Source organism: Gorilla gorilla, chromosome 3 (assembly GCF_029281585.2).
Source record: "Gorilla gorilla gorilla isolate KB3781 chromosome 3, NHGRI_mGorGor1-v2.1_pri, whole genome shotgun sequence".
NCBI lineage: Eukaryota > Metazoa > Chordata > Mammalia > Primates > Hominidae > Gorilla > Gorilla gorilla.
The window spans coordinates 54,963,723-54,982,641 of NC_073227.2; the positions used below are offsets into that span (position 1 = coordinate 54,963,723).

The 18,919-nt window shown below is 33.5% G+C and overlaps 1 protein-coding gene across 1 annotated transcript in view; it reads right to left on the reverse strand.

Moving 5' to 3' along the window:
* GABRA4 (gamma-aminobutyric acid type A receptor subunit alpha4) overlaps positions 1–18,919 on the reverse strand; it is a 75,203-nt gene that overhangs the window by 37,138 nt on the left and 19,146 nt on the right. The window contains exons 6-8 of the mRNA XM_019025637.4: positions 18,742–18,885; positions 15,595–15,747; positions 9,482–9,741 (exon numbers count right to left, since the gene is read on the reverse strand). Of these exons, the coding sequence (XP_018881182.1) occupies positions 9,482–9,741; positions 15,595–15,747; positions 18,742–18,885 (557 nt within the window). The remainder of the gene's footprint in view (positions 1–9,481; positions 9,742–15,594; positions 15,748–18,741; positions 18,886–18,919) is intronic.

Here is an 18,919-nt window from a genome sequence, read left to right on the forward strand (position 1 = left end):
TACTTTTTCACATTTCAAAGAGTAATTTGAAGCTCAACTCTGCTACAATGTATTATTACCCCTTCTACCTCTCCTTCACAGCATTTTTGTCACTATTTATTTTAAATTAATTGTTGAATGACTATCATCCCTACCACCCTCATATCTATGAAGGAAGGAGCACAGTATTCCCAACATACTGACACTTGATAGGTATTTCATAAATATAACAGGTTCCCAGTATGTAACTGAATATAAAGGTTTGTATTTCAGGAGACAGGTTTAAGGTGGCAGTAAAAATTTGACAGTAAGTATACTTGAATACTTGAACAAACATACTTGAATTCTAAAACTAATACTCAGACCATACTTTTATATAGTAAATACAGCCACTAACAAGATTAATAGCCTGTCTCTCTTATAAGGCTAAGTTCCTAGATTTTGTCTTTGAATCCTCAGTGCTTTGCAGGTGACTTCACAATAGTTGCCTGGTAAACACTTGCTATCTGAGTAGCTGAGATCTGTTCTAATGCTTAGCATATCATTTCTCTACATATGAAAAATAACCAAACTAACATAAAAAAATGGCTGGAGATGAAACATAGTTAGTTCTAATATATTGGGCACTTAAAACATACAGTTTAGTAATTGTGCATTAAACAATCACTCATTGCCTAAAGAGCATTACTAATTACAGAACATTCTGTACTTAAAACAGGTATGAGTTTGGGGAGGTACTTATTTATATAACATTTAAAGAATGTCACTAAACTCCTGTCATAAACACACCTAAATGTCAGATGAATTGTTGGTACTGCCTCATGTCCCTTTTCAAACTGCCAAAAACGAAGTTTAAAAATGAAAGAAATAAGGACAAATGAATAAAATAAGATTTGTTGCATGTTAGATTAAACTATTTAAAGAACAGCATTTTTAAGAGGAATTTTGAGAATGATTGAAGTGAAAATCTGAAACTGACCTAGTTTATATACCCGTTAGGAATGGAATGAAGCTTGTATATTATGATAGCCAACTACTCTTTCCTTATAATGCACAGCTGTTTGCGTAGATTTGCCGAGGCTCTTTGTTTTGCTTTTTTTTTCCCCAAAGTGTCCTCAGTTCTCTATTGCTGCCCATTAGCCAAGTCCAACTGCTGAAAATGTGACTCAGAACGCTAAGAATGAGTATTTACTGTCCTAAATGGTCACAGAAACCCTGCTGCGGCTCACCACTTAATATGTGCCTTATGCTCACATTTATTTCAGGTAAAAAAAAATTGCCATCAAAGACTCACTTTTTGAAAACTGGGGAAAAATATATTACTTTTTAAAAGTACCACATTTCCTATTGTCAGATTCCTATAGTTGGTTCATAACCAACCAATAAACAACTGTAATTGTTAAGCATTATGCTATGTGCTGTATGGGAAAATAACTGTGCTGTATGAAGCCATAATTCATTTTATTAATGAGCTCGCCATAGCGCTAAATAAGTACAGCAATCACATAGGAAACAATTAAGAAAAATGCCACAGAATATTATAAAGTGATAAATGAGTTCATGCATACTTTATTTAAGATGCCAAAGAAGTAAAAAGTAATAATCACAGATACTATTTACTGGGCACTAAGCACTGTACTGGGTACTTTATGGAATGACATAACTTAATCCTTATTATAAGCCTTTCCAGTAGATTATATTGTTACCCCCACTTTAAGGATCCGAATACTTAAGGCCATATCCTCAAGATCCTAGAGCTCAGTCAGAATGAGCCCCAAAAGAAAATAAGGCTACAGTTTGACTTTGAAGGATAAATACAAAAAAAATTATCATAAGAGTACTTGAATTATTATTTATACATTCTTTTTTTAACATAATCTTTTTCTTAAAGATTCTAAGCAGAGAAAATAGCTCTTTAATTTTGCAAATAGAATTGTAAGAATCTATGGACTTTAAAATTGAAAAGTCCAGGAAGACTAGTTATGGTTAGGGTAAAATGGAAATAAAGAGAAATAGAAATTAGGTAGATCAAAAAGGAAATGCATACAGTAGAGAATTTTGCACTTGAACTTTGAAAAAAGAAAGTCGTTATTGTGGGAAAGGACAAGTTGTCCTGCTATGGAAATCTCCACTTATCTAAACTTGAATTAATCTGCTTCTTCATTAAATGTGCTTCATCTCTCTTCCCTATCCTAGTGATTGATGCCACCACCATCTATCTCAGCCTCCATTTCCCTCACCCAATATATCCAATCAGTCATTAAGTCTTGAAGCTTAAAAGCATGAGGCTTCCTGTCTCAGCCCTGCCACTTACTAGATAGGTGACCTTGGGAAAATTATTTGATCATTAACTAATAATTTACTCAATGGTAAAAACATGGATAAAAATAGAACATATTTTATAAGTTGTTAGAATTCAATTATAGACTAAATGTAAAAGTTTTTATTACTGGTACATAGAAAGCATTCAGAATATTAAGCTATTAATTATTCATAGAAATACGAACAAAAATATTCTATATTGGGCTTATTATCTTCTGTATTCATATATACATGCATCATATGTATATGTGTGCATTTATATATATATAAAATACATACAATTTAATGTCTATTCTTAATAGAGATATTAAATATTAAATGCCATAGAATTGTGTTTAAGAAAAAGAGCTCTGCATTCAGACAGAGCCAAATTAATTTCGATATTAGGTTTACCATTTTCTATCTGTGTTATATTGAATATATCACCTAACAACTGCAAACCTCAGTTTCTTCATCTGTAAAATAGTTATTATGAGCTTGAAATTGACTAATACACATAAAGCACATTATATAGTACCTGACATAATTAATGTTAGCCATCTCATTATATCACTGATTTTTTTCATAAGATACAGTGTGCATATATTAATGCATAATTTGTGGCTGGATAAGAACTAAAGAATATACGATTGAAGTGATTTTTAAAAATATCATTTCATTAAGAAAGCTTTATTTTTTGTTCTATAGTTGTTTATTTTTCAAATTATTCTATTAATCCAAATCACCTGCATCCATGAGAGAGTAGGTACTCTAAGAAATGAGAATGTGAAAGGAAAAACCACAAGAATGAGACTCAACTCAAATAAGAACAGGGACAAATGCAGCATCAAGGTAATAATCAGCAGAAACAGAACAGCTGGTTTGCCTTCTGAGACGCCCAAAGACATACTCAAGCTACCCATAGATGCTTTTAGATTCCACCAATTGGACTTTTCTCCTTGCTTCATGAATATTCCATGAACTATTCCAATTCCCAAAGAACCGAAATGATCACCATAAGCCTGTGCCAGGTTATCAACAACAGTCCATAGGTCACATATAGTGATGACGAATCAAACTACCAGTGAGTTACCCAAAGGTCTACTGAAATACCAAATGTCATGTAGACTCTAAAGACAATTCAAAGTGAGGAGTTCAAACACATTTTAAGCAAAGGCAGTATCATTTGAATAAGTAAATAGCTTTACAAGTTGGAACACATATTTGAATAAGCAAATTTCAGCTTCCTGATGGAAATCTCTACTGAAATTCAAAACTTATAATTCTTAGAATAAATATTTCTTTCTAGTTATACGTTGTAACATTTTGCTCTTAACATACTTTTTCCTTCTTGATTTCTTTCTTCTTATTTCTCTTTCTCTCTCTGTCCTTTAATTTTGATGTGTTCTTAATCTTTAAAGTTGTACTTGATACTGAAGGCATTTGATGAAAAGTGATACTGTAAAACCAGCTGCACTCTGGCAGGGATCTAGAATCAGGAGGATGGATGGGCCAACCCATTAATCACTGTCTTTAGACCACAGATAGTCTTCAAGTAAGCCACTGTGGAGATCTAAGTCATTACACATACATAGTCACACACTGTAGAGGATATGAAGCATATAATGCAAATTTTGACTATATTTATTTTAAAGTCTTTCCCAATGATTAAATGGTATAATCCTATGTCCTTCACAACCAAATTTGATCTTCTTGACCTTGGATGTGCCATTTGCACACAGCATGTGGATCATGCTGAAAAAGGAGTTACTAAATCAGAATGAACTTAGCCAATGGAATGAGCTCAACCAACCATTTACTGTAATGGCAATTGCTGTAGTCAGGAAGTATGTTTCAGGGAGCCCATGGAAGATTATCAATTCTCTTCCCATCTTTGGAAATTCAGCAGAATGGTTTTATTCTGATTAAGTAGTACTTTGAAGTGTTTAGAATATTCCATGATAGCACTAGTATAATGAGTCTCATCACTTTGCAAAAAAACAAAAAAGAAAAGAAAAGAAAACTCTATCAACTCACTATAACACAAAAATTATGTATATATATATATATGTGTGTGTGTATGTGTGTGTGTGAGTGTGTCTCCAAAACTGGAATACTTGGACCTACAGCAATCCTGGCATTGAGGAGTGTTAGTAGCTACATGAGACAGTCAGTATATTTTATAATTTCAACATTATTAGAAAATCACAAATTGAAATACATTGTTTTAAAAGTTAAAGTTAACTACTAGTGATATACAAATATGAAATAACTTCCAAAATACATGAAGAAAGAAAGAATAAGGAAAATTTTAGTGATAAAAATATAATAGCAAAATTAATATTAAGAAATATAAAAATCAAAAGTACTAAAATCAGATCAAATAGAATTTAAGGAAAAAACATTATATGGGAATAAACAATAACTTTATTTTATTACTAGAGTCCTGGAATGATATAGAAATAAAGCAGTTATGTGTCTTTACATGTTGAATATCACAGCATTAAAATGTATAAAATAAAAATAAAATGCAAAAAAATTAACATGATCTCATAAAATCAGTGGGAGAATTTTTCAAATATTTCTTGGTATTTGAAAAATCAAGATAATAAAAGGTTATATGTTAAACAGCTGAAATCATATTTTAAGTAAAATTGTTTTAATAATCAAAAATTAACTTTTTTCAATTTGGCTTCAAACATTTATAAGTTTTTAGCATAGCTCAGGGCACAGTTAAAATATCTGTAACATTCAAATCTGTATAGGTAATATTTCTGAACATATGCAATACTACTAAAAATTAACAATGAAGTTTTCAAAAATCCCATTTGAAAATAATATTATCTCCAAATAATTCTTAGTTCACAGATAAAAGTAGCAACATAATTATAGAATATTTAGCAAATAATTATAATAATATTACATATCTAAAGGTATGAATTATGGCCAAAGTTGTTTGCAAAGGAAATCTTATTGCAATAAGAAAAATTTATTATTTAAATAAAACATAGTGAAAATAAACTAATAAGAGGCGAACTCAAGGAGCTAGAAAAGGAGTAACAAAACTAACTTGCAGAAAGATGGAATTCAAATACAATCATGACTCAATAATTAGAAAATAGGAACAATGAAATAAATAAATAAATTCAAGACTCAAGTTTTTGAAAGTTTCCATGACAAGAATCTTCTATCATGGCTTCAATACAACAAGGCAAAGCAAAATAAAACAACAAGCACAGAGGGTATAAATTTACCTATGGGGAATGGGAAAGAAAATAAAACTGCATACTCAATCACTACTTTCTAAACTAATAAATAGTATGTAAAATTCATTCTGATGATTTTCAAAATCGTGATGAAATTGATTCATTTAAAGGAAAATATAAACTATCTAAACTTACTTAGTGGAAAGATATTAATTTTTCACCTGCACACATGCCATTCTTAAAGGGCCCAGTGCCCTGTAGGAGCAGAGCTATAAATTGCAGGAACCTGACCAGTTAATCCCTGCCAGGGTGAATGCCTAACCTAATTTCTTCAGCTGGCATCTCTCTAAGAACAGAATCCCATCCTCCTCATCCTCCTCCCGCACTTCCTGTCCCCTTTAGTGCTTTACTATTATCATAGCCCTATCACTATCTAACACATCACCTGTTTCGTTATTTATGCTTTTTAGTATTGTCTGCCTCCTCTCCCTTGCCCCACACAAGTAAATGTAAGCTCCACCTGGCAGGATATTTGTTTTTTGGTACACTATCGACTCACAGATTCTAAACAGGAAATCTGGCAAAAAGTTGGCACAAATGTATATTTGTTGAATGAGTGAATAAATCAGTTAATGAATGAATAAGGGACCGATCTGTTATCTATAGAGAAATAAAGTTGATGATTTACATACGTGTTGATTTGGGTATATGCAAACAAAGGGAGTCTTAGACTACCATTTGTGGCAAATACCATAGACTGTATTTAAGTGACCACAGGCATTTGTCTGCTGGTTCAAAAAAGAAGCTGAGTAGAGTGATAGTGAGAGAGAAAGAGAGAGAAGGAGATAGGTGAGTAGTGGAGGAAGAAGAGGAAGAAGAGGAAAGAGAGTGAGAGGGGCGCTGCTTGTTTGCTTCTATGTTTTTATGAGGATCTGACTATTTTTGTACAGTTGGACTCCATGAAGAAAAAGATACTTTTTAATTGTTTGTTTGTTTGTTTGTTTTAAATCACAGACTCACTGATGTGTCAAATGTAAAATACAATAGCTCTTATTGGGCTTTCCACATCTTCTTAGATCTATCCCTTCAGGTCGAGAATTCCTAATTTTGACTGTACATTTACTACAACTATCTAACCTCTTGCTTATTGGTTTTGTTTTCTTCTTTAATACACAGGCACCGGCCCCACCCTGCCCCATGGGGTAGTTCTAATGTGTGGCCATGTTAAGAGCTGCTGCTTTAAAGACTCCACAAGAAAACTATTAGAACGGATAAACAAATTCAGTAAAGTTGCAGGATACAAAATTAATATACAAAAATCAGTAGCATTTTTGTATGTCAATAGTTAACAATCTGAAAAAGGAACAAAAAAGTAATCCTATTTACAATAGCCACATATAAAATTAAATACCTAGGAATTAACTTTACCAAAGAAATGAAAGATATCTATAATGAAAATTAGAAAACACTGATGAAATAAATTGAACAGGACACCAAAAAATGGAAAAAGATTTTATGTTCATGGATTGGAAGAATCAATATTAATAAAATTTCCATACCACCAAAAGCAATCTACAGGTTCAGTGCAATCACTATCAAAATACCAAAGATATTCTTCACAGAAATAGCAAAAACAATCCTAAAATGTATATGGAACCACAAAAGACCCAGAATAGCCAAAGATATCCTAAGCACAAAGAATGAAACTGGAGAAATCACATTACCTCATTTCAAATTATACTACAAACCTGTAATAATCAAAACAACATGGTACTGGCATAAAAACAGACACACAGATCAATGAAACAGAATAGAGAACCCAGAAACAAATTCACACACCTAAGCAAACCCATTTTCAACACAGGTGCCAAGAATATACAGCGGGAAAAAGACGGTTCCTTCATTAAATGGTGCTGGGAAAACTGTATTATTCATACACAGAAGAATGAAAATAGACCCCTATCTCTGCCATATACAAGAATCAAATCAAAATGAATTAAGACCACCTCAAACCATTGAACTATTACAAGAAAACATTGAGGGAAATCTCTTGGACATTGGTCTGGGCGAAAATTTCTTGAGTAATACCTTAGAAGCATGGCAACCAAAACCACAATGGACAGAAGGGATCACATCAAGTTAAAAAGCTTCTGCACAGCAAAGTATACAATCAACAAAGTGAAGCGACAACTCATAGATTGGGAGAAAATATCTGCAAACTATTCATCTGACAAAGGATTAAGAATCAGAATATATAAAGAGGTCAAACAACTGAATAGGAAAAAATCTGATAATCCAATCAAAAATGGGCAAAAATTTGAATAGATAATAAGGTCTGGCTGTGTTCTCAGCCAAATCTCAACTTGAATTGTATCCCCCAGAATTCCCACTTGTTGTAGGAGGGACCCAGGGGGAAGTAATTGAATCATGGGGGACAGTCTTTCCTGTGCTATTCTTGTGATAGTGCATAAGTCTCACCAGATCTGATGGGCTTATCAGGGGTTTCTGCTTTTGCTTCTTTCTCATTTTTCTCTTACCATCACCATGTAAGAAGTGCCTTCCACCTCCCACCATGATTCTGAGGCCTCCCCAGCCATATGAGACTGTAAGTCCAAGTAAACCTCTTTTTGTTCCCAGTTTCGGGTATGTCATGATCAGCAGTGTGAAAATGGACTAATACAGCAGACATTTCTCAAAAGAAGACATGGAAATTGTAAACAGATATATGTAAAGCTGCTCAACATCACTGATCGTCAGAGAAATGCAAATCAAAACTACAATGACGCATCATCTCACCCCAGGTAAAATAGCTTATATCCAAAAGGCAGGCAATAGCAAACACTGGAGATAAATTAGTACAACCACTATGGAGAACAGTTGGAGAGTCCTCAAAAAACTAAAAATAAAGCTACCATATGATTCAGCAATTCCACTACTGGGTGTATACCCAAAAGAAAGGAAATCAGTATATCAGACAGATATCTGCACTCCTATGTTTGTTTCAGATCTGTCTACAATAGCTAAGATTTGGAAGCAACCTAAGTGTCTATAAACTGATAAATGATTAGAGAAAATGTGGTACATATATACAGTGAATGACTATTCAGCCATAAAAAAGAATGAGATCCAGTCATTTGCTACAACATGGATGGAAATGGAGATCATCAAGTTAAGTGAAATAATCTAGGCACAGAAAGATAAACCTTGCATGTTCTCACTTATTTGTGGGATCTAAAAATCAAAACAATTGAACTCATGAACATAGAGGGTAAAATGATGGTTACCAGAGACTGGGAAGGGTAGCGGGAGTTTGGTGGAGGGAAGATGGGGATGATTAATGGGTACAAAGTAATAGAATGAATAAGACCTACTATTTGATAGCACAACAGGGCAACTATAGCCAATAATAACTTAATTTTACATTTTGAAATAAAGAATGTACTTGGACTGTTTGTAACTCAAATAATAAATACTTGAAGAAATGGTTATCCCATTTTCCATGATGTGCTTATTTCACATTGCATGCCTGTATCAAAACATCTCATGTACTTCATAAATATATGCATCTATTATGTAGTCACAAAAATTAAACATAAGCAATTTTTAAAGAAACAAACAAAAACTAACTGCTGCTTTGCTTTGCACAATGAACTCTATTAAAATGTTTTTTCAACTCACTTAAAGATGTCCACAGGTTCCTCCTAATAGTATACATGGGATTTTGCCCCTTTCTGTAAAAAAAACCTGTAACTCCGAAAGAAACTTTCAAACAATTAGCTTCGCCTACATCTAGCTCTGTCACAGCTGTTTAATTTTTAAGCTGTTAATTACCAACATAAAGTTTAAGCTCATACAGTTACTTTTATGTTTTTCTGGATTTTTAAATGACTTACAAGTTGATATCAGGATTTTTAAGTTCTCAGTTTGTTCCCCTGACAAAATAAATTTGACCAAGAAGCTAAAATCTTAAACTGAAGGCGGATTAAGTCAAATACCTGCAGAGGAGCTTCAGGATGCTTCTCTCTCTGCACTGGAGCAGCGGGAACTTCCTGAGGGGGCTTTGATGTCTTCCTTTTGGCTTTTTCCATTTGAATATTGGTGAAATAGTTGACAGCAGCAAACTCGATAAGGGCCGAAAATACAAAAGCAAAGCAGACAGCTATGAACCAGTCCATGGCGGTAGCATAGGACACTTTGGGCAAAGAATGTCGTGCACTGATGCTTAGTGTGGTCATGGTGAGGACAGTTGTTATTCCTTCAAAGCAAAAGAGCAGAGAGACAAAACACCTTACCATCATTTGTATTAAAAAGCACCGCCGCCACCAACAAAAACCTAGAAAATCATGTGGGATAGGGTTAACAAAACTACAATAACTCAAAGAAAACCATCTTTGATGGAGAATTGGAATCTTAGTGGTTCAATAAAATTAGCACAGGCTTTGGAGTGAAAGATATGGTTCTAATCCTAGTTTTTCTCATAATTGGCTTAATGTGTCTTGCCTTGAGTTTGGAAAATTCTTTGGGCTTTATTTGATACCTACTGATTGGGTTTTCTATAAAGGTTAAAAGCATGTAACGCACCTAGCACACAGTGGGATGATCCTGGAAACTGAGCCAACATACCCAACGGACTCAACAGACACACACCTATCGGGAAGAGTAACTCACTGAAGCACTGACTCTCATCCAGGAATGGAAAGTGAGCAACACTGGCCTCCTAAATTTGAGCATCAGAATTTCTGGAGTTAAGCATGGCCCACTGCTATTGAGAACCACTGCCAGAAAAGGCATGAATTATACATAGGTCTTTCTTATCTTTAAATATTATCTATTGAATTAAAATACTAAATTTACTAGTTGTGCAGAAGCCTCATTTTTATAAAACAATAAAGTTATATTACTGGATGAATAGATTTCCAGAGCAATTTGGCATTATAAATATTGGACCTATACCACCCATCAGTTTACAACTGGCTGGAAAATATTTGCAAAAAGAACAGAAGTACTTCTCCTCCATCAATAGGCTTCTGAAGCACCACATCCAGGAACCCTTTCTCCTTAGCTTGGAAAAAATGTCAGTTCCCACTCTTAGCAGAAAAATTCTCCTTGCCACTGGTACTATAGAGTAACACATTATTTAAGAATGCTAATATTTGAAACACTTGTCTATTTCTGCATCTATATATGTCTGTCTAATCCGTGTTATGCAGTTAAGTCTGGAAATTTTTGTGAGGATTTGCTACATCCATTTAAACTGATTCTATATAACGACTAGGATAGCTCCTGAAGTTGACACACAACACATTTGGGGATGGTGATGATGATAATAATAGAACAATGATGTTGAAGGCATTTAAACTGCATATTGTAATCCATGCCAATCCCCAGCTGAAAGGCAAATAATGCATGTTCAACCAAAGAAATAATGAGTCTGATGCAATATTAAAGGAATATAGTATTTTGATTTGGAGAAAATAATATTGTCTCCTCAATTCAGAATTTTGTTGTATTTTGCCTACTACTGTTCCTTAACTGATACAGGTGTGTAATCCTCATTTCCACAGCTTCATTAACCATAGTCTTCTTGAGGGTAGACAAGCCTAAGATTGCTTCAGGTTTATAATACGTCACATGGTGCTAGGCACAAGATAAATGCATGGAAATAAAAACTCATTTTTCCAGTTCCTCACCAATCCGTTTTCTCTGAAATCCGGTCTCTTCTAAATCTTCAATGCTTAGAACATGAAAAATTGGAGCAACTGTGCAGCACATGAGCTACACATCATTTATAAAGATCTGAGAATCCATACAGAGAAAGAAACTTGAGAATTTGGTTGTATTCCCTTTTAAAAATATTTTGTGACATTGTTAGCGTTCTTATTAGTCTAAAATAGATTATAAAATGAGTTTTTTCAAATATATAAATATCTACATATCTATGAAAATGCTATATTGTGAATTTATTGGGTTTTATTTCAGAAAGAGACCTTGGAACATTTAGGCCTTCATTTTGAATCTCAGAAAAGTGGCACCATTCCCATGTTGGCTGTGAGATATATGAATAAACAATAAAATAACTGAAAATTTTTAGCTACGTTTGACGATAGATGAAAATGTTTTTCTTGTTCATAACAATTTAAATTTAATGGGGTATTAAGAATTCAAAAATGTTCTATAACTTTCTCAGATATATAAGCAATATTTTTCCTCTAATGTCATAGAAACAATGCTAAAAGCAGTTAGAATAAAATATGAACAGTGCAGTATAAATAATAATACTACTCAGTACTCAGAAAATTCTACACAGACCATAGTGTGATAACCAAAAAGGATACTCGAATTCATATACAAGCAACTTAAGATTCCCTATGTTACTTTGAACTTTTTTTTTTTTGTAATAGGACTATTTTTCTTGGTGATCAGAAGTAGTGTTCTTCATGTTCTCCTCTTATCATGTGAATAAATGTCCTTACCAATGTCAAGCAAACAGAATACTAATGCAGTTATTGACCCATAAATTCAGTAGTTACTTTCCAATTGTTTAGGAGGATAGATCACCAGGTTCATGAGTTAAGTGGTGATGTGGATTATACTGGTTTATTATACTGGTGGATTATGAAAACCAGTGGAATAGCAAACAGAAACCAACTCTTCAGAATAAGAATCCATGCTTCCTCTGCATCCAGGAAGACAATTCATCTGTCATGTATGGCTTAGCTGGCATCTACCCTGAACACATTTAAAAGCCATATTTTAAAAAATATATCCAATTATTGATGCCATTCCCTGCATTTAGCATGCTGAATATGCACCATATTGGCTGGCCCAGAAGCTGAGTGAGGATGTGTAAGAGTAGGCAAAGACTGTACACAAGAGTGAATTTTTGGCTGGCCACTCCTAGAAAATGAAATAGCAATGATTAAGATATGCCAGCTGGCATTTACTTGTGTTTAATGTTTTACTATACTGGAATAATTAGAAAACTTAGAGGCATACAGCTTTGGAGATAGAAGGCCTTTGGAGAGATTTTTAGGACACTCTGCTCCTTTTATTACACTGATTTTTTTGGCTTTGTTTTTACACAGTCTCTAATGATGTCTCTGACCCAACAAATTATCTTCTTATGAGTGGAAAGGGAAATAAGAGTTAGGAAAGAAAAAAATTTGCCCAGAATTAATATTTACCTAAATCTTATACGAAAATGGATTGCTAATTTCCTCCTAAATACTTAAAACTTAACTTTTCTAAGAAAGTACCTTCATAGGCCCTCAATGATAGTCTAATAATTATCAATCCGACACATCTTAGGTCTTTGAAGACTTAATTACAGACATAATTTGTCTGCTCAACTGAAAACAATATCTTGGCACATGGGCACAAAAGATAGGTAAATTTCTAATGAAAAAAAAAAACGCCCACAAAGCATCTTTAGCACATATCCATATAATCTCACTCAGCAGCTCTGGAACTCTCCACAAGCCCCCACATCCCCACACCTCCTGTGAAGACAGACTGACTGAGTTGTCAAAGTTAGACAGAAATTGTCTTGGGTCCACCAATTACAATTTGATTTTATACAAGTTTCTTAATATGTTTGAGTCATTTCCCTTAACTATAAAAATAATGACTACCTTGCTGAGTAATTATTAAGGTTGACAATATTTGGCAAATCTGTTTATCATTGGTACTAGTAATACTAATATCCTTACTTCCTGCTACTTCATTTTCTCAAAATATCTTATTTGGATAGGAAATGTTGGGTGAGTACAGCTGTAATCAATACTAACCTTCCCCACACCACTGGAAATTTCTATTATTTTGGGACAAGTGAGATGAACAGTAGCTGTCATGTTGTAATCAATCAAGAAATAAATAAAAGGTTATCAAGTCATCGCAATAATAATAATATATGGCAGACAGTCACATTAACCTATCAAGTAATAATTCTCAAATGAAGTAGACAGCAGCATGGAATGCCATACTAATAAATAACACTTAAATCATATTTACTATGCGTGAGGCATTATTTCAAGTGCTTTTCTAAATCAACTCATTTAATCCTTATAGCAGTCCTGTGAGGTAAGTGCAATCATTCATCCTGTTTTAACACATGAGGAAGCAGGCAAAGGTAACTTATTGAAGGTCCACAGCTAATAAGTGATAGTCCCTTGGTTAGAAGGTAGGCTTTCTGCCTCCACATTCTGCACTTATGACACTATCACCTCTTGATTACAGGCACCCATGATGGATCGTTAATTGCTGTTCTACACACTCTTTAGGATCATTAAAAAAAATATGTATACAAGAGTTTTTTATTTGTAAAATATAATAGAAACTTCTGGGTTTTCTTTTACATTTTTAATGAGGGTAGCTCCTGAAATATTTGTATTTTTTGTACAAGAAAAAAGGTAAGAGACTTTGGATGCTCAGTCTCAGTAGATACTTCTTGTCTAGTCAGAGTGCTTCAAAAGATGATGTGTAAAGACACAAAATTAGCTTGAGTGTTAAGTGAGATAATGAACATCAAGAACTTAGCAGAGCATCCAATAGTACAACACCAGAAAGTTATGCTTTCTTTAAACACTTAAAAGTCAAGGAAACTAAGTCAGAACAAAATCTATCTTCCTTAGATAAGAGAAGTATTGGAGAAAGTAATTAATATGAACTAAGTGGTCCAGATACCCTATATTGAGAACTATACATAACTTTTTAAATCCTCACTAGTCTATGAGGGTGAGATGTATTGTCATAATTTTATGAATGGAGAAAATAAGTGGCAGATTTGGGTTTAAACCTAGACTTGCTGACACCCACAGCTTAGATTTGTTTTTTTCTCTCTTCTGCTTTCAAACTTATATTTAAGAGCTAAAATTTATTCAACACTTTGAGTTGCGCAGTTATTCTTTAATTGAACCCTTATAACTCTTTAAGGTACCATTATACCTCCTCACTGCTTTCCTAAGATCACACCCTCCCTCCACCATTGCCCCCCCATATGAGTTTCTCCAGTATACTTCCAGTACTTTTTCTTTCTATTTTTTTAATGCATCCTCATACTCCAACACCTTCTTATAGAAACCTAAGATTAAAGGGAGGATAGTTGTCTTTAGAGTATTTCAGATCCATTGAGGACACTAAGACACCCTAATCAATAGTTCTCGAAAAGGATGGGGAGGTAGGATGAAAAGTTCCCATTCTATTTAGTTCCTTCGCACCAGCATCTCTTCAGCTATTGTGTGATAAAGGATATTATACCATGGCTGTGATCCTACTAGGTAGAAAATCAAAGAGGAATTGGCACTCTTGTGAGGAATACACCACCATTCCAGAGCAATTCTGATCATTTTCCTTCTTATTCTACTACTGAATGCTTTTGTTACTCACAATGAACAGAGAAAGAATAGAGAAAGACATTAACTAAAATAAATATAATTATAACAAATTTTACTATTTAAAAGCATGACTGACATGCAGAACACATTAACATAAAAATTGTAAACTCATATGCTCCGAACTTTATATGGTTCAGAATACTATACAGTATATATGAAGCCACTATAAAAACAAAAAGAAAAAACAATGTTTAGAAAAAAAAAGAAGTATGTAAATATATGAGCTTATAAACTAAGCACATAATACCTTCCAATTCAATGCATTTAAACCATTTACATTTTGTTCCTCTTCATTAAAAGCTAAATTATTCTAAGGCTTTCATATTCATTCAGCCATGACTTTTATTTGTTTTATTTTAAGCTGCCAGTGCATTTCTTTTTAACATGGAGATATAATTTTAATTCAATTACACAGCATTATACTAGGCGCCCAAGAATATCACTGAAAGTGAGATTATGTCCAGATTCACATTTGGTCTATGCCTGTCTGGTTCTCAACAAGGGAAATCTGATGCATGGCCCCAGAGGAAAGGAAGGATGCCCAAATCTCCCCAAGCTTTATTACTTTGTACTGGCTAGATAAAAATGAAAGCCATGTGATTCCTTATTCAGGATAGCCTGATGTATTAGGGTTTAAGATTTTCTTAGAAATATCCCATGAATCATGAATAAAATGTAATGTGAACAAAAACGCCCAAAAAATGAATTGCAATTACCAAATACAGTCCTAGCGGGAACTGATTCTTTATTTATCCAAAATGAAACTTGAGAAAGAATCACTGTCATAATGCATGGAATATAGGTCTGAATCATAAAATAACCCATCTTCCGTCTGAGGTGGAAGTAAACCGTCATAACAATATATTCACCTGCCAAGAAAACAGGAGGAAAATGTGTTATCGGTTCTGCAGGCAATTAGTCAATGGCTTCATAAACACATTTCAGACTAACAAACAGGATTCTAAGGAAAGAAATTCTCTTTTGTGCATAGCTACACAAACATCAATAAGTGTGTAGTTTCCTAACGAGGGAGAAAATGATATTGAACGTTATTATACAGAAAAACACTTTGTTCTGTGTAATGATTAAGCAATTTAACAAATTGGGCTAAAACTTTTAAAAATTTTCTGTAGTGCTTTCTATTTTGATGGTCTAATATTGCTAAGGCAATTAGCTTTCATTTTCACCGTTTTTTAGAAACAGCATTTAGACCTATCTTCTATGAAAAACCACTAGAAAAAAATAGAAATGCACACAGTTACACATACACAGACACTGACACATACACACACATTTATGAAAATATAAAGTTTAATTTTAGAAAGTAATAAATATACATATTTATATATAAACATATTTAAATTTCATTCATATATAGATTTCATACACAGTCACAAGCTTAGAGAGAGGCTACCATAGTTTTAGGAAAGAGGTGAATTTCTAAATGTTCTTTATATGAAGAAAAATATAGACGTGTATAACATACAGGCATATATAACACCCCTGAGTTCAAGCATTTTTTACTGGCATTTAGACAAAAACCTGAAAAACTAATAAGTACAATAAACCATAAGATTTCTGGTAGCTGTTGATAAGTGTTTTTACTGTTACATCTGAAAAGAATATGTGAAGAAAGTTACCTAGGAAGCAGTGGCCTTATTCACAAACCATGAGGCCAGCATTCAGAAACCTCACATCCTACCAGATGTGTTCTAAATCCCATTTGCAGACTGGAAAATAAATGCTCTTCCAAAAATATATTTTCCTGGACAGATGAGCAGCAAAGTGCCCTTTAGAAAGCTACTGTATTGTTTCATAATTGATGTGAAGAAGGTTTCCTCAAAATGATAATAGTCATGACAGGTGTCATAAAGATAAAAGTAATGGAAATTTAGGAGAGAGGAGCAGTGCCATTGATTTTATGACAAAGACAGTGTGTGACTTATACAAAGCAGTTTTAATAGAAGAGACAGTGGGCTAAATTCCTTTCTAAAAACAAAGGCTTACGTATTAATTTTATTTATCCATAATAAATTTCCATTTTATCTTACTTATGTTTAATTTTTAACCAATTTTTTGAGGTATGATTGACATACAAAAAGCTGTACATATTTAATATATACAACTTGATGAGTTTGGAGATAAGTATACACTCATTAATCTATCACCACAATCTATGCCACAAATATATACATCACCCCCAAAAGTTCCCACCTTCTTATTTATTATCTTCTGTGATAAGAACATTTGAGATCTATTCTCTCAGCAAATTTTTAAGTAGACAATACAGTACTGTTCACTATATGCACTCTGCTATGCGGTGGATATCTAGGATTTATTCACCTTACATAACAGAAATACTATGCCCTTTGACTAATACCTCCCTGTTTCCCCCTCCTGGAGGCCCCTGACTACCACCATTCCTCTCACTGCCTTTCAGTTTGACTATTTTAGATTCATCATCCCTTCACAACTCTGCTTTATCCATTTTTTCTTAAAACAAAAACAAAAAAAACTTTGTTACCTCACATCTTTGCTCCAGATCTTAAAACTACTCATTTTCTACTAATGCAATCTTAGCATTGTATCTCGCAGTCAACACTTTTTAAGAACACACACTCAGAAGTCATAACACTTAGATGTGAATTTGGGTTTTGTCAGTTATTAGCTGTATGACTTAGGTAAATACATTGTACTTAAACCTTTCTCATGTATAAAATAAATGTTATAGTAGTATCCACTTCATGGGATCGCTATGAGAAAAAATACATGGAAATAATTTAGAAGGGTGCCCATCAGATGGTAATTGCTGAATAAAGTTTAACTATTGCTATGGTCTAAATGTTTGTGGTCCTCAAAGTTCAGATGTTGAAGCATAATAGCCAATGTAATAATAGGAGGTTGGCTTTGGGGTGTTTAAACCATGATGGTGGAGGCTTTATGAATAGAATTAGTGCCTTTATAAAAGAGGCCCCAGTGTGAGCACCCACTCCCTACACCTTTGGGGTCCCCATGTGAGGACTTATTCATAGAAGGTACTATTCTGTGAACAAAGAAATGGGTCCTCATTGAACACTGAATCTGACAGCACCTCATCTTAGACTTGTCAGCCTCCCGAACTGTGAGAAGTAAATTTCTGTTGTTTATGAGCCACCCTATTTGTGTTGTTTTGTTACAATGGCCCAAACAAACTAAGATAACTATCATAAAAAATATTTTTTCTGGTGATATGTGTATGTAAGGAACAGTCTTAGAACAAGCAATAATCAGCTAATTTTTCCACTAAATATGATTAAAAACTAAATTCTATAATTCTTTCTATTCACATTCCAAAAGAAAAGAGAGACCAAGAATCATAAATAATAAACATCCCCCCTACTCATGTGATAACTTTAATGTATACCCATAATATACTTTGTGATTAAGTTTTAGATTTTTGTTTACTTTCAGAAAATGAGAGAAAGTGGCACCACAAAATTGGGCAAGATAAAGGAAAATTTTTGGAAAGCCCCACAAAAATCATCAAAAACCAAAACCAGAAACAAAGCAAAGACAAAAAACAAGATCAGACTTCCTACCACATAATTTTGTGAAAATAATTTTAACATATTTGATTACTGGCTTTCATTTCTGAATAAGAAAACCAACTCACTTTTAGCATCTTACTAAATCAGAATTTATTTTAAACTAAAGTAAGATTATAAATATAAAGAAATTATGAGCTATAACTCATGCATCAACTCTATTTCTGGAAAATGTTTGTTGTTCTCCTGAAAAAATTAACTATTTCAATGAAAAAGTCAGGAGAAAACTTTATTGCTAACACCAAGTAGCATGTTGGCTTTAATCATTACACATCTCACCCGTAATTGATTTGATGGTTTCACTTGATACGGTTTGCCCAATCAAATCATATTGAACTAAGCTGGAAGACTCCTTCGGAACTTCAACTGATTTCTCAGGACCTTTTGTCCAGGTATAGATCATCTCACTCTTTGGATAGGCATCTAAAAGAGAGCACAGAATGTGGTTAGAGTCAAT